This window comes from Oncorhynchus mykiss, chromosome 26, assembly GCF_057628025.1.
Source record: "Oncorhynchus mykiss isolate SJ-2025 chromosome 26, ASM5762802v1, whole genome shotgun sequence".
NCBI lineage: Eukaryota > Metazoa > Chordata > Actinopteri > Salmoniformes > Salmonidae > Oncorhynchus > Oncorhynchus mykiss.
Window position 1 is genome coordinate 21,066,520 of NC_143047.1, and position 13,481 is coordinate 21,080,000.

At 47.3% G+C, this 13,481-nt stretch overlaps 1 protein-coding gene across 4 annotated transcripts in view; it reads right to left on the bottom strand.

Moving 5' to 3' along the window:
- Nucleotides 1–237: 237 nt before the first annotated feature.
- The window catches only part of LOC110506108 (genetic suppressor element 1), a 418,800-nt gene continuing 405,556 nt past the window's right edge, over nt 238–13,481 (bottom strand). For all 4 annotated transcript variants that reach the window (XM_036964533.2, XM_090222430.1, XM_090222432.1 and 1 more), the window contains 8 exons: nt 11,305–11,933; nt 8,964–9,076; nt 8,618–8,885; nt 7,431–7,544; nt 6,777–7,133; nt 3,999–4,361; nt 3,053–3,156; nt 238–2,772 (listed from right to left, as the gene is read on the bottom strand). In XM_036964533.2, the coding sequence (XP_036820428.2) occupies nt 2,632–2,772; nt 3,053–3,156; nt 3,999–4,361; nt 6,777–7,133; nt 7,431–7,544; nt 8,618–8,885; nt 8,964–9,076; nt 11,305–11,933 (2,089 nt within the window). In that variant the 3' untranslated portion in view covers nt 238–2,631. The remainder of the gene's footprint in view (nt 2,773–3,052; nt 3,157–3,998; nt 4,362–6,776; nt 7,134–7,430; nt 7,545–8,617; nt 8,886–8,963; nt 9,077–11,304; nt 11,934–13,481) is intronic.

Sequence of the window (13,481 nt, forward strand, 5' to 3'; positions counted from 1 at the left end):
GTGATTTGATAATTTCACTCATTTTTTTCTGTCTGTTTTTGCCTGCCTCATAATAAACAGATGGTAAATCCTATGTAGTAGAAACCCTTAATTGATAACCCCCATCTCTATCAGACATGTGTGACTTCAATGCAGTCTCACTGTTAAACACACATCAGAGTTTTACTCAGATACTGAAAAAGGATGCAGTGAACCTGCAGGAAGAAATGGTACCAAGAGAAGACTTGACTATTCAAGTACATTTTTGAAATATTTTCTTTTATTTTTTTGTCTGAAATTACAGCAATATATTCATAAATACCTAATTACTACATTCAACAAATAATATATTACATTACAATTAATTCAAACAAGTACATTTTAAAATCAGAGTTTCACAGCATCTAGAGTCTAGACATCCTCCATAGAGTCAGGGGGCTATTGCGTGTGCGTGCGTAGTAGAGTAAGGAGGCTCTGGGGAAGGGCCTAACGTCCTCCCGCTAACTCATTGGCTGCTTAACTCAGTGGTAGCGCTTGCTGTCTGATTGACAAGTGGTGCTCCTATCGTAGCTCTGCTCTGGTCTGTAAACATGTTTCTGCCTCCCTAACTGGGTGTTCCTCTGAGAGCTCCCCAGGAGTGGAACAAAGAGGGATGTAGGGACCAGACCTGCAGCCACCCTCCCCTCCCTGTCATCTCACATCCACAGCATCAGACTGAAGTTCAAACAGAACCCCTTTAGGACTACATACTCAAAGCCTTGTCAACTCTGACTGACAGCACTACGATACCCACGCTGCATTGCGATCTATGCTGCCGGAGGTCCTCCTGCAAGGCTAAAAGGCCAGACACTCCCACAGAAGGAAGGTAAGGGAATAGAGAGACTGGGGAACATGGGTACTGAGGCACAGGAGACAGCTATGGCCAGCAGCGAGGTGGACACTGATGCAGGCTTGAAAACACACACTATAGATGCACAGTGCAGTGCAGGGCAATGATTCATATACTTGGCAAAAGAGAACCTTTAATAAACTTTAGATTTGAGGGCCCTCAAGTGAAAAACAATTGTCCATTAACCAATTGTTGGCAAGGGCTTTGACATTATGATAAGTGGGATAAATGTAGTAATATAATATGTTTAGAAGTGGGTTGGCCATTTCAATTCAGGGAGTTAGTTGAATTACTCTATTTGTAGGTTTAAAAGTCTCATGATATTTTGTGTGAGGGAGGGCTACTTTTTGGCACTATTTCCTTTTATGGCAAACACAAAGGAGAATAATCTTGACGTGGTATTGTCTGCATTGTTCCCTCCTCTCTGTGGGTTTAGTGATATGAATGTCTCATCATAATGGGTGTTGTGCCCCTTGTGGTTAATGATAAGGTCAAGAGAGATGGGTCTAGTTATCAGTTAACAGTTCTACTAAGCGCCCATCCCTGGACTAGAGCTGAAGGGGGAAAAAGGAGAGAGAGAAATAAAGGATGACATTGTAACTGTAGCTGTCACTTACTCTTTCCCATGAGTAACTACTCACAAAGGGGGAGTGGTAAAACACGCTGTTCCTGTCAGGAGGGGTTCTGTGTGGGCCTGGTGTTCTGACGGAGTGCATGGATCTGGGAGGCCTGTGGGGCCTGGAGTTAGGTCTTACCCCCATCTCAGTGAGCCTTACGGGGCCTGGAGGCCAGGGGAGGGAGGGCTGAGGCTGGAGCTCAGGCTGCTGCCACGGCAGCACACATGGCTGGGTCAAAGGGGTTGAGGAGAGGAGAGGAGCATGTTCTCTCTCTCCTTTTCTCCTTCAATCTACACCTCTGAACAGGGCAGTCCTGACCAGCAGCAGAACAAACACTAAAAGCAAAGCTTTCTGTTTCAACCAAAAAAGCATGAACATATAAAAAAATGGCAGGCTTATTTTCTTCTTCTTAAAAGAACAATGATTAAAGTAATAAAAACATACAAAATTATTTTGAGTCTTAATATTATTTACAATACAAGGCTGAAGCACCTTTTAAATTCTTATTCTCATCTCGAAATAAAACATTTCCTTTATTCATTCCAAAATGTGCATTTTGTAAGTTCTTCCCTAATTTGAACAGTTCTTTGTCGTAACACAGTACCACCAGGTAGTTCTTCAGGTCTTTCTCTTTAAGTGCATTTCAAGTTTGAAAGCTGGCCTGACCTGCCACCAGGAGAGATGCTGGGAGGTTCAGTCCTGTCCGGTTGGCCAGAGGTAGGGGCATTGGATTGGTGGTAGATGGCGCTCTGTCACGTGACCACACCTATTCCAGGGCTGAGCTGCTCTCCGATTGCAGGATTGTCTGTGTGGGCGTGGCTGTGAGGGGAGCCCAGGATGGGGCTGGGACTGCAATGCAAGAGAGTAACTGGTGCCTGCTGAAGAGAATTGTGTGAGTGTGTTCATCTGTATGTTTGTGTGTGTGTTGACCATGCCGTCCTAGAGCTTTGCGCGGTGTGTGACGTGCCTGTTGCGCCCTCTGACCCCAGGGTTATCACAGACCACTGGCTGGTGGCACCGTCCCTGGCAGGCTGGCAGCAGCCCCATCCATCTATCAATGAATCCATGAATTCATCCCTCTCTCCTGTGGAGCTGTCACCTGGGGGGGTAACCCTTGTAGTGCCCTCCCCTGGCCCAGTGGAGCTGTCACCTGGGGGGGTAACCCTTGTAGTGCCCTCCCCTGGCCCAGTGGGGCTGCGGCAGCGTCAGACACTTCCTGAAGTGCTCCAACTCGGCCTGTAACTTCTCCCTCTCCACCGCCAGCTTCTGTCTCTGAGACATCAACTCCTTTAAACAGAGAAGAAGGGAGAGAGAGAGAGAGCCGAGGGGAGTAGAGTCAATAAAACCATATTAACAAAAATGTAACACCATAAAGAGAAAGTAACAAAACACAGCACAAGGATACACACTCACCCACACATTTGCTTAGAATTATGTGGCATTATTTAATATTATTTTACAGTATGAAGAATACAATTGAACATAGCTGTTTAAAATAGACACTATATTTCCTCCATACGATTTGCAGGAAGCTCAGTGATGATAGATGTAGCAGACAGGATCTTACCCCCATGCTGTGGGAGAGCTGCTCTGCTGTCAGGCTCAGGTTGTAGTGCTGGTTCTCCAGTCTCCGACACTGGCTCTGCAGCACCTGGCGCTCCACACCTTGCTCTGAAGGAGGGAGGGAGGACCGAAGGCAGGGGAAGAAAAGGGGGGGGAGTGGAGAAGGAGAGGAGGGAGGCAGAGGAGGAGAGGGAGAGGAAAGAGAAGAGCATAACAGTGAGCCTGAGGGGATGTGACCTGGGGTCTCATTAGCATCCACGCTAACACTCCCTGCCTGCCTGTCTCCCCATGTACCAATAACCAGAGAGCAGGACACAGCTAGAGCTACAACAGACCATACTGCCACAGGCAAGCAGCATACAGCACACAACTCACTACACAAGACTCATTACAGATAGTGTGTATGTTTGACTGTTTACATCCTATTTGTTGGACCAACAGAGAGTAGTAGAAAAGGATAAATACCACCCTCTAGTGTTGGGAATACGCTACAACTACTCATAACCAAAGAGTCATAAATGTCCATTGGTCTCTAGATTTCAACCATACATGAACGATTCCAAAATCAAGGACATTAGTCATTAAAGGTCCAATGCAGCCAATTAAGTACCTTATTGTGATTGCTTTCAATTAAAATGGTCAACAAAAAAAAAGCCTCTTAGGAAATAGCAATTTCTCAAGCAAGAATTTTACTAGGAGTGTCTGTGAGTGGTCTAAGTGGGAAGGGGAAAACTGAAAACTAGCTGTTATTGGCAGAGAGGTTTGGAACTCTCTTTCTTATTGGTCTATTAACTAATTCACTGACAACACTTCACCCCACTAAAACAGCCCCAAATAAATAATAGTTACAATAATAATAATATTATATATACTTTTTAAATGTACAGGCTGAAATGACGTTTTGACTGCACTGGGCCTTTAAATAAACAGAAAAGTGACTGACTGCTTACCTTCAATGTATTCCTGATAGGCTTCAAAGATTGCTTCAATCCCCTGCCACCTGGGTACTGGGGCCTCCTCTTCCTCCTCTTCCTCCTCTTCTTCTGAGTCCTCTGGTGCAGACTGCTCCTCCCTCGCTCCTGGGGGCTCTCGGTGGGGGTGCGGGGGGCAGTGCTGCCCATTGGGCTGGGGGAGCGGGTGCGCGTGTGAGTGCGGGTGTTGGATGGAGTGTGGGTGCGGGTGTTGGATGGAGTGTGTGTGAGGGTGTGTGTGTGGCGGGGGCGGCCGACTGGGGGCGCTCTGCAGCTCTGGAATGTTGTAGTGCACTGAGGAGTCCTGGAGGTGAGAGGGCGCTGAGATCACTGTGGCTCCACCTAGAGGGGGAGGGGGAGGGGGGGGTAGAGAGAGGGCGAGAAAGGGATATTTATATTTATTTAACCATTATTTAACTAGGCAAGTCAGTTAAGAACAAATTCTTATTTACAATGACGGCCTATCCCAGCCAAACCCAGACAACGCTGGGCTAATTGTGCGCCGCCCGATAGGACTCCCAATCACAGCCATATGTGATACAGCATGGATTCAAACCAGGGACTGTAGTGATGCCTCTTGCACTGAGATACAATGTCTTAGACCACTGCGCTGCTCGGGAGCCCAAGATATTACATTAACACATCATTAATACTTGGGTTGTTCCTCAAATAGAGAACATTTTGCACCCCTTTGATATTTAAAGGAGATATTGTGCACCAATACTGAATTGTATAAGCCTGTTATACTCAATGAAGTGCCCTTTAATATTGACCACATGGGAAATTCTATAAATCAGATTTTTCTGGTGCCAAACTTCAGAACATGTCCTTTGCATGTTTTTAAAAGGTCCAATGCAGCAGTTCTTATCTACATTTCAAATATTTTTGGGGTAAAAATGAAGGATCATACTGTGATTGTTTTCAATTAAAATGGTCAAAAATAAACCAAAATAGCCTTTTAGCAAAGAGCAATTTCTCAAGCAAGAATTTTGCTAGGACTGTCTGGGAGTGGTCTAAGTAGAGGGGAAAACTAAAAACGAGTAGTTATTCTCTTTCTTGTTGGTTTATTAACAAATGTACCGCCTGGTGATGTCACCCGGCAGGCCAAAACTCCATCCCACCGAACAGTCTTACACTACTGTATTGGGTCTTTAACCCAAAGTTATTCAAGTTTATTAACATCATTGTTAGCCCTAGTTATGTTATTGTTTGACAAAATCATTTCTGAAGATTAATATTGATTTAATTTAGTGAACTTTTGTTTTAATATGGTGAAACTATTTCTTTGAATAAATGTTTTTCAAAATAAACATTGAACAAATAATAGTCAAATCATGGTGTAAAAGCAGGTGAGTTGGTCTATGCTTTCTGGCTGGAAAACCGTGCGAGTCAAGCAAAACAAGTCAACCCTGTTACTTTAATGGCAATACATTGGCACCTACAATAGTATTTTTATTTATTTAACCCCTTGAGACGGGAAAACTCTATGACAGAACGTTAAAATCAGGTAAAATACTGCACAACCTTAATAGTCAGGGTTAGGATCTATTTTGGTTTCAACTGGCAAGTTTCTTCACTGACATTTTCAACCTCTCTCTGACCGAGTCTGTAATACCAACATGTTTCAAGCAGACCACCATAGTCCCTGTGCCCAAGAACACTAAGGTAACCTGCCTAAATGACTACAGACCCGTAGCACTTACATCTGTAGCCATGAAGTGCTTTGAAAGGCTTGTCATGGCTCACATCAACACCATTATCCCAGAAACCCTAGACCCACTTCAATTTGCATACCGCCCCAGCAGATCCACAGATGATGCAATCTCTATTGCACTCCACACTGCCCTTTCCCACCTGGACAAAAGGAACACTTACGTGAGAATTCTATTCATTGACTACAGCTCAGCGTTCAACACCATAGTACCCTCAAAGCTCATCACTAAGCTAAGGACCCTGGGACCAAACAGGGTAGGGTAGGCAACAACACATCTGCCACACTGATCCTCAACACGGGGGCCCCTCAAGGGCATTCCCTGTTCACCCACGACTGCGTGGCCAAGCATGACTCCAACACCATCATTAAGTTTGCAGATGACACAACAGTGGTAGGCCTGATCACCATCAACAATGATGGCTATATACAGGGGGTACCGGTACAGAGTCAATGTGGAGGCTATTTACAGGGGGTACCGGTACAGAGTCAATGTGGAGGCCCCCTATATTTAGCCTCCACATTGACTCAGTAGCGGTACCCCCTGTATTTAGCCTCCACATTGACTCAGTAGCGGTACCCCCTGTATATAGCCTCCACATTGACTCAGTAGCGGTACCCCCTGTATGTAGCCTCCACATTGACTCAGTAGCGGTACCCCCTGTATATAGCCTCCACATTGACTCAGTAGCGGTACCCCCTGTATATAGCCTCCACATTGACTCAGTAGCAGTACCTCCTGTATGTAGCCTCCACATTGACTCAGTAGCGGTACCTTCTGTATGTAGCCTCGTTATTGTTACATTATTGTGTTACTTTCTTTTTACTTTCGTTTATTCAGTAAATCTCTTATTTTTCTTAAAACTGCATTTTTGGTTGAGGGCTTGAAAGTATGCATTTCACGGTAAGGTAAGGTTGTATTCGGCGCATGTGACAAATACAATTTGATTTGATCTGTAGATTCACAGTATAAGCTGATCCTAGATCTGTGCCTGAGGGTAACTTCCACCTGGAGTATGAAGGAGAGCTGCTGCGGTATAACCTGCCTTTGTGCTTCTGCAGGGCCTTCTGTGTGGACTGGAGGACAGACTCATGGAAATGCTGGGAAAACTCTTCAGCAGTAAAGCTCTCCCAGGGCTTGGTCCGGCCGTTCAGGCTGGGGGGAGCATCTTTAGGCTGCACGGGGGGCCGCAGGCTATTCAGCAGGCTGGACGACGAGCTCCTCTTGGAGGAGGGGCTTTCAGGGAGCCCACGGGTCTTTTCCAGGTAGGGGAGTGGAGGAGGGGGGTCCTTTGGTCTCAGTGCGGAGGAGGGGGGTTTAGGCTGCCCCAGGAGTCCGCTGGGGGAGGAGGGACTGACACTGAGTGGCTCATCTGATTCGCTGGAAAGCGCTGAGGCAGGATCTGTCGGGACAGGCGTATGTTACAGTCAATGAATTGAGACGCATTGAGACACATTCCCACCCAGATTCATATAAATATACTGTATCAAGACATCAGCAGGCAATCAGTCATTTGAACCCCAACCCATAACATTACTGCTGTAACATTACTACAGAGATGTCTCTCACACACCTGGCTGCTAACAGCAGGGAGGGAATGAGGAAAGGTGTGTGTTTGTGCGTGTTTGTGCGTGCGCGTGTGTGTGTGTGTTTGTGCGTGCGTGTGTTTGTTTGTGTTTGTGCGTGCGTGCACGCTTACCTGAGTTCTGTGCTGGGGGGGTCTTACATAGAGGGTGAGGGGCATGTCGGATGGTATCCAAGGTTACACTCTTCTGTTTAATGGCCTGAAGCAACTCTACCACTGTCTCATTATCTGGCAGAGAGAGAAATATATATATAGAGAGAGAGGGATAGAAAGCAAGGGAGAGAGAGAGAGAGAGGGAGAGAGAGAGAGGGTGAGAGAGAGAGAGAGGGTGAGAGAGAGAGAGAGGGTGAGAGAGAGAGAGAGAGAGAGAGAGGGTGAGAGAGAGAGAGAGAGAGAGAGAGAGAGAGAGAGAGGGGGAGGGAGAGGGAGAGAGCGAGAGAGGGTGAGAGAGAGAGAGAGGGAGAATGAGAGAGAGGGTGAGAGAAAGAGAGAGAGAGAGAGGGTGAGAGAGAGAGAGAGAGAGAGGGTGAGAGAGAGAGTGAGAGAGAGGGTGAGAGAGAGAGAGAGAGAGAGAGGGTGAGAGAGAGAGAGAGAGAGAGAGAGAGTGAGAGAGATGGTGAGAGAGAGAGAGAGGGTGAGAGAGAGAGAGAATTAACATCTCATCCACGTCTCTGTAATCCCTGCTGCTCCTCTGCTGTGAGTGTGTGAGTGTGTGTGTGTGTGGGAGGCTGCACACTGCCATCTGCAGGCAGCATGCGGTAAATCCATAGGATTAGAGTGGGATCGCCGTAAACCTGCTGCTGCCACTCTACGCCTCGCCACAGCAGTGTGTGTATATCTGTTTCTCCTCACAGAAAGTCCAGCTGTCACACTGAAGAGGGAGGCAGAGTAATGTGTAATGCATGCTAGCAGTGTGTTTAACGTATAATTAAGCAATCAGGCACAAGGGTTGTGGTATATGGCCAATATACCAAGGCTAAGAGCTGTTCTTAGGAACAACACATCTAAACTGGTTACCAACGTAATTAGAACAGTCAAAACAAATGGTCTTACCCATGGTGTACGGTTTGGTATACAACGGCTTTCAGCCAATCAAGAATCAGGGCTCGAACCACCCAGTTTATAATGTAGAATACACATAGTGAAATGTCAGGTGTCTGTCACACTGTGTACATGTCTCCAGAGCACAGTGGACATGATAACCATGTTCATGACAGCTTTAGGGGGTTAGTTGCTGTGTGCAGTGAGGTTGGATGGTGAGTAGGGGTTAGGGTGTAGTGTTTAGGATGTAGGGTACATACCTCTCCTCTGCTGTACAGAGACATGGGACAGGCTGAACATGGTGAGGAAGCGTTTCTTGTCTTCCAGTTCGGGGGCTCTGTCCATCTCCTCTGGGGTGAAGTGGGTGCTGAGGGGGGCCGGAGGAGGAGGGGTGCGTTTGGACAGAACAGCCGGGGGCGAGGGGCTGCGCTCCCTCAGCATCCTCCTCCTCTTCCTCCTCTTCTGCTGCACCAGGTGGTCACGTCGTGACACCGTGGTCAGACCAAACACACACAGGAAGTCCACTTTCTACATGGGGAGAGGAACGTATTATAAAGCCAGGAGATAACCGTGTGTATAGAGTGTGTGTGCAGGATAAAACTGTACCTCTGTGGAGTCGTCCAGTTTGAGAGGGGGCTGCCCTGCTACCCTCCTGAGGTGGGCCCTGACCTCCTCCTCATCACTCTCATCATACGAGTCATCCAGCTCATAGTAGTAACCTGGAATGACCAGAGACAGTTAGTACTGACTTACATACAACTTACAACTTCAGTACATACTACCACTACACAAACACAACCTACAACTTCAGGACATACTACCACTACACAACCACAACCTACAACTTCAGTACATACTACCACTACACAACCACAACCTACAACTTCAGTACATACTACCACTACACAACCACAACCTACAACTTCAGTACATACTACCACTACACAACCACAACCTACAACTTCAGTACATACTACCACTACACAACCACAACCTACAACTTCAGTACATACTACCACTACACAACCACAACCTACAACTTCAGGACATACTACCACTACACAACCACAACCTACAACTTCAGTACATACTACCACTACACAACCACAACCTACAACTTCAGTACATACTACCACTACACAACCACAACCTACAACTTCAGTACATACTACCACTACACAACCACAACCTACAACTTCAGTACATACTACCACTACACAACCACAACCTACAACTTCAGGACATACTACCACTACACAACCACAACCTACAACTTCAGTACATACTACCACTACACAACCACAACCTACAACTTCAGTACATACTACCACTACACAACCACAACCTACAACTTCAGTACATACTACCACTACACAACCACAACCTACAACTTCAGTACATACTACCACTACACAACCACAACCTACAACTTCAGTACATACTACCACTACACAACCACAACCTACAACTTCAGTACATACTACCACTACACAACCACAACCTACAACTTCAGGACATACTACCACTACACAACCACAACCTACAACTTCAGTACATACTACCACTACACAACCACAACCTACAACTTCAGTACATACTACCACTACACAACCACAACCTACAACTTCAGTACATACTACCACTACACAACCACAACCTACAACTTCAGTACATACTACCACTACACAACCACAACCTACAACTTCAGGACATACTACCACTACACAACCACAACCTACAACTTCAGTACATACTACCACTACACAACCACAACCTACAACTTCAGTACATACTACCACTACACAACCACAACCTACAACTTCAGTACATACTACCACTACACAACCACAACCTACAACTTCAGTACATACTACCACTACACAACCACAACCTACAACTTCAGTACATACTACCACTACACAACCTACAACTTCAGTACATACTACCACTACACAACCACAACCTACAACTTCAGTACATACTACCACTACACAACCACAACCTACAACTTCAGGACATACTACCACTACACAACCACAACCTACAACTTCAGTACATACTACCACTACACAACCACAACCTACAACTTCAGTACATACTACCACTACACAACCACAACCTACAACTTCAGTACATACTACCACTACACAAACACAACCTACAACTTCAGTACATACTACCACTACACAACCACAACCTACAACTTCAGTACATACTACCACTACACAACCACAACCTACAACTTCAGGACATACTACCACTACACAACCACAACCTACAACTTCAGTACATACTACCACTACACAACCACAACCTACAACTTCAGTACATACTACCACTACACAACCACAACCTACAACTTCAGTACATACTACCACTACACAACCACAACCTACAACTTCATACATACTACCACTACACAACCACAACCTACAACTTCAGGACATACTACCACTACACAACCACAACCTACAACTTCAGTACATACTACCACTACACAACCACAACCTACAACTTCAGTACATACTACCACTACACAACCACAACCTACAACTTCAGTACATACTACCACTACACAACCACAACCTACAACTTCAGTACATACTACCACTACACAACCACAACCTACAACTTCATACATACTACCACTACACAACCACAACCTACAACTTCAGTACATACTACCACTACACAACCACAACCTACAACTTCAGTACATACTACCACTACACAACCACAACCTACAACTTCAGGACATACTACCACTACACAAACACAATGTACTGACACTGACACCACAAAAACAGAATCTCTACACAAGTTAGACTTTTTAGCTTGGAATGCATTTTCAACATAATACAAAAACTAAACATGGAAACAAAATCAACTAAACTCTAAAAACACAAGCCTGAAACAATGGGTTTAGCAGCAGTAGGGTATATCTCACCTTTTTCCCTGGCCTCTCTCCTCCTCCTCTCCTCCAGGTCCAGTTTACTGACAGGCCTACGGTGCTGCTGGAGAAACTCATCATACATTAGGCCAGACTCAGGCCCCATTCCCTGGCCCAGACTGTGTCCCTGGGCCTGGCTTTGTCTCCCCATCCCTGAGGGCCCCTGGAGGCTCTTCAGGGCCCCGCTGCTCTTCATCCCTCCCCCCAGCTCTCCGTACTGGCTGGGCAGGGACAGCGAGGCCCTCTGCTGGCTGAAGAAGGTCTGGGTGGATTTCTCCAGCTCTGCCAGGAAGGTGCTGGGCTCAGGCAGCCCCGGGGGGCCTCGGAGTGGGGGGTGGTACTTCTCCAGGCCCCCGTCCCGGTCCCTGCCCCTCCGGAGCCCATCCTCCAGTTTGGGAGGCAAGCGGCTGAGGTCGTAGTGGCCCAAGCCCGGAGGGTCGTGGTGGGTGGTGCGTCGTGAGTCCGAGGCGGTATCGATGAGGGAGGCGGGGTTCCACAGGGTGGTGGGGGGAGGGGGGTGGGGGTGGTCGCGCGACTGGAGGGGTTTGGGAGAGATGAGGGGGGGAGGGGCGCCCAGGTGGGGGTGGAGGTCACGGCCACCCGGTTCATGATGATTTGGTATGGATCTGTGTCAGAGAGAGTGAGAAAGAGAGACTGTAATGAGCACTGTGTTGTGTTACTCACAACGAGCCATGATGCACAGTTTTCTGTAATTCATACACCTCAACTCCACAGATGCACCTTCTCCCAAATACACACACATATAGGTAGGCATCTCCCTCCCTCTTCTCTCTCGTTCCCTCTCTGTGATGGTCTTATCAGGTCCAGGCAGAGTAGCCCAGAGCGTAGTGGAAAGGAAAGGAGAGGAGGATGTGGTCAGAGTACACAGGCCCCTGCTCTCCACCTCTACAGCGCTCCACCTCTACAGCGCTCCACCTCTACAGCGCTCCACCTCTACAGCGCTCCACCTCTACAGCGCTCCACCTCTACAGCGCTCCACCTCTACAGCGCTCCACCTCTACAGCGCTCCACCTCTACAGCTCTCCACCTCTACAGCTCTCCACCTCTACAGCTCTCCACCTCTACAGCTCTCCACCTCTACAGCGCTCCACCTGTACAGCTCTCCACCTCTACAGCTCTCCACCTCTCCAGCTCTCCACCTCTCCAGCTCTCCACCTCTACAGCTCTCCACCTCTCCAACTCTACAGCTCTCCAACTCTACAGCTCTCCACCTCTACAGCTCTCCAACTCTCCAACTCTACAGCTCTCCACCTCTACAGCTCTACAGCTCTCCACCCAGCCTGGGTTGCTTTGATCTTTTCAACACACAGGATTCACACAGAGGAGTACTGACAGACGGACAAACATGACAGGGTGAAACAGACACAGATTCAACTGACAGACAGACTCAGGATGAGGGAGAGAAAAAGACAACAGACAGGAATTGGCAGATGGAAGTACACAGACGGAGGGACAGAACTGTCCAGAACCTCTCAATACCAAACCTGGCACTCTACCTTCTAATCTGACTCTACATGCCTCCAGCGATATGGACTCTCTCTGAGTGTGGGTGTGTGTATCTGCAATCTGCAGGCCCTGGGTTGTAAAGAACCCAGCACACCGTATCAAGGTGATTATATAGCAGGATTACAGATAGGAACAGTGTGTCTACCAGACCTGTATTAACCCCACCCATGAAACCTGACCTACCTACTAAAACACATGGCAGGGCCAGCAACACACACACAACACATGGCAGGACCAGCAACACACACACACAACACATGGCAGGACCAGCAACACACACACACACAAAACACATGGCAGGACCAGCAACACACACACACACACACAACACATGGCAGGACCAGCAACACACACACACACACAACACATGGCAGGACCAGCAACACACACACACACACACAACACATGGCAGGACCAGCAACACACACACACACACACACAACACATGGCAGGACCAGCAACACACACACACAACACATGGCAGGACCAGCAACACACACACACACACACACACACACAACACATGGCAGGACCAGCAACACACACACACACACACACAACACATGGCAGGACCAGCAACACACACACACAACACATGGCAGGACCAGCAACACACACACACACACACACACACACACACACACACA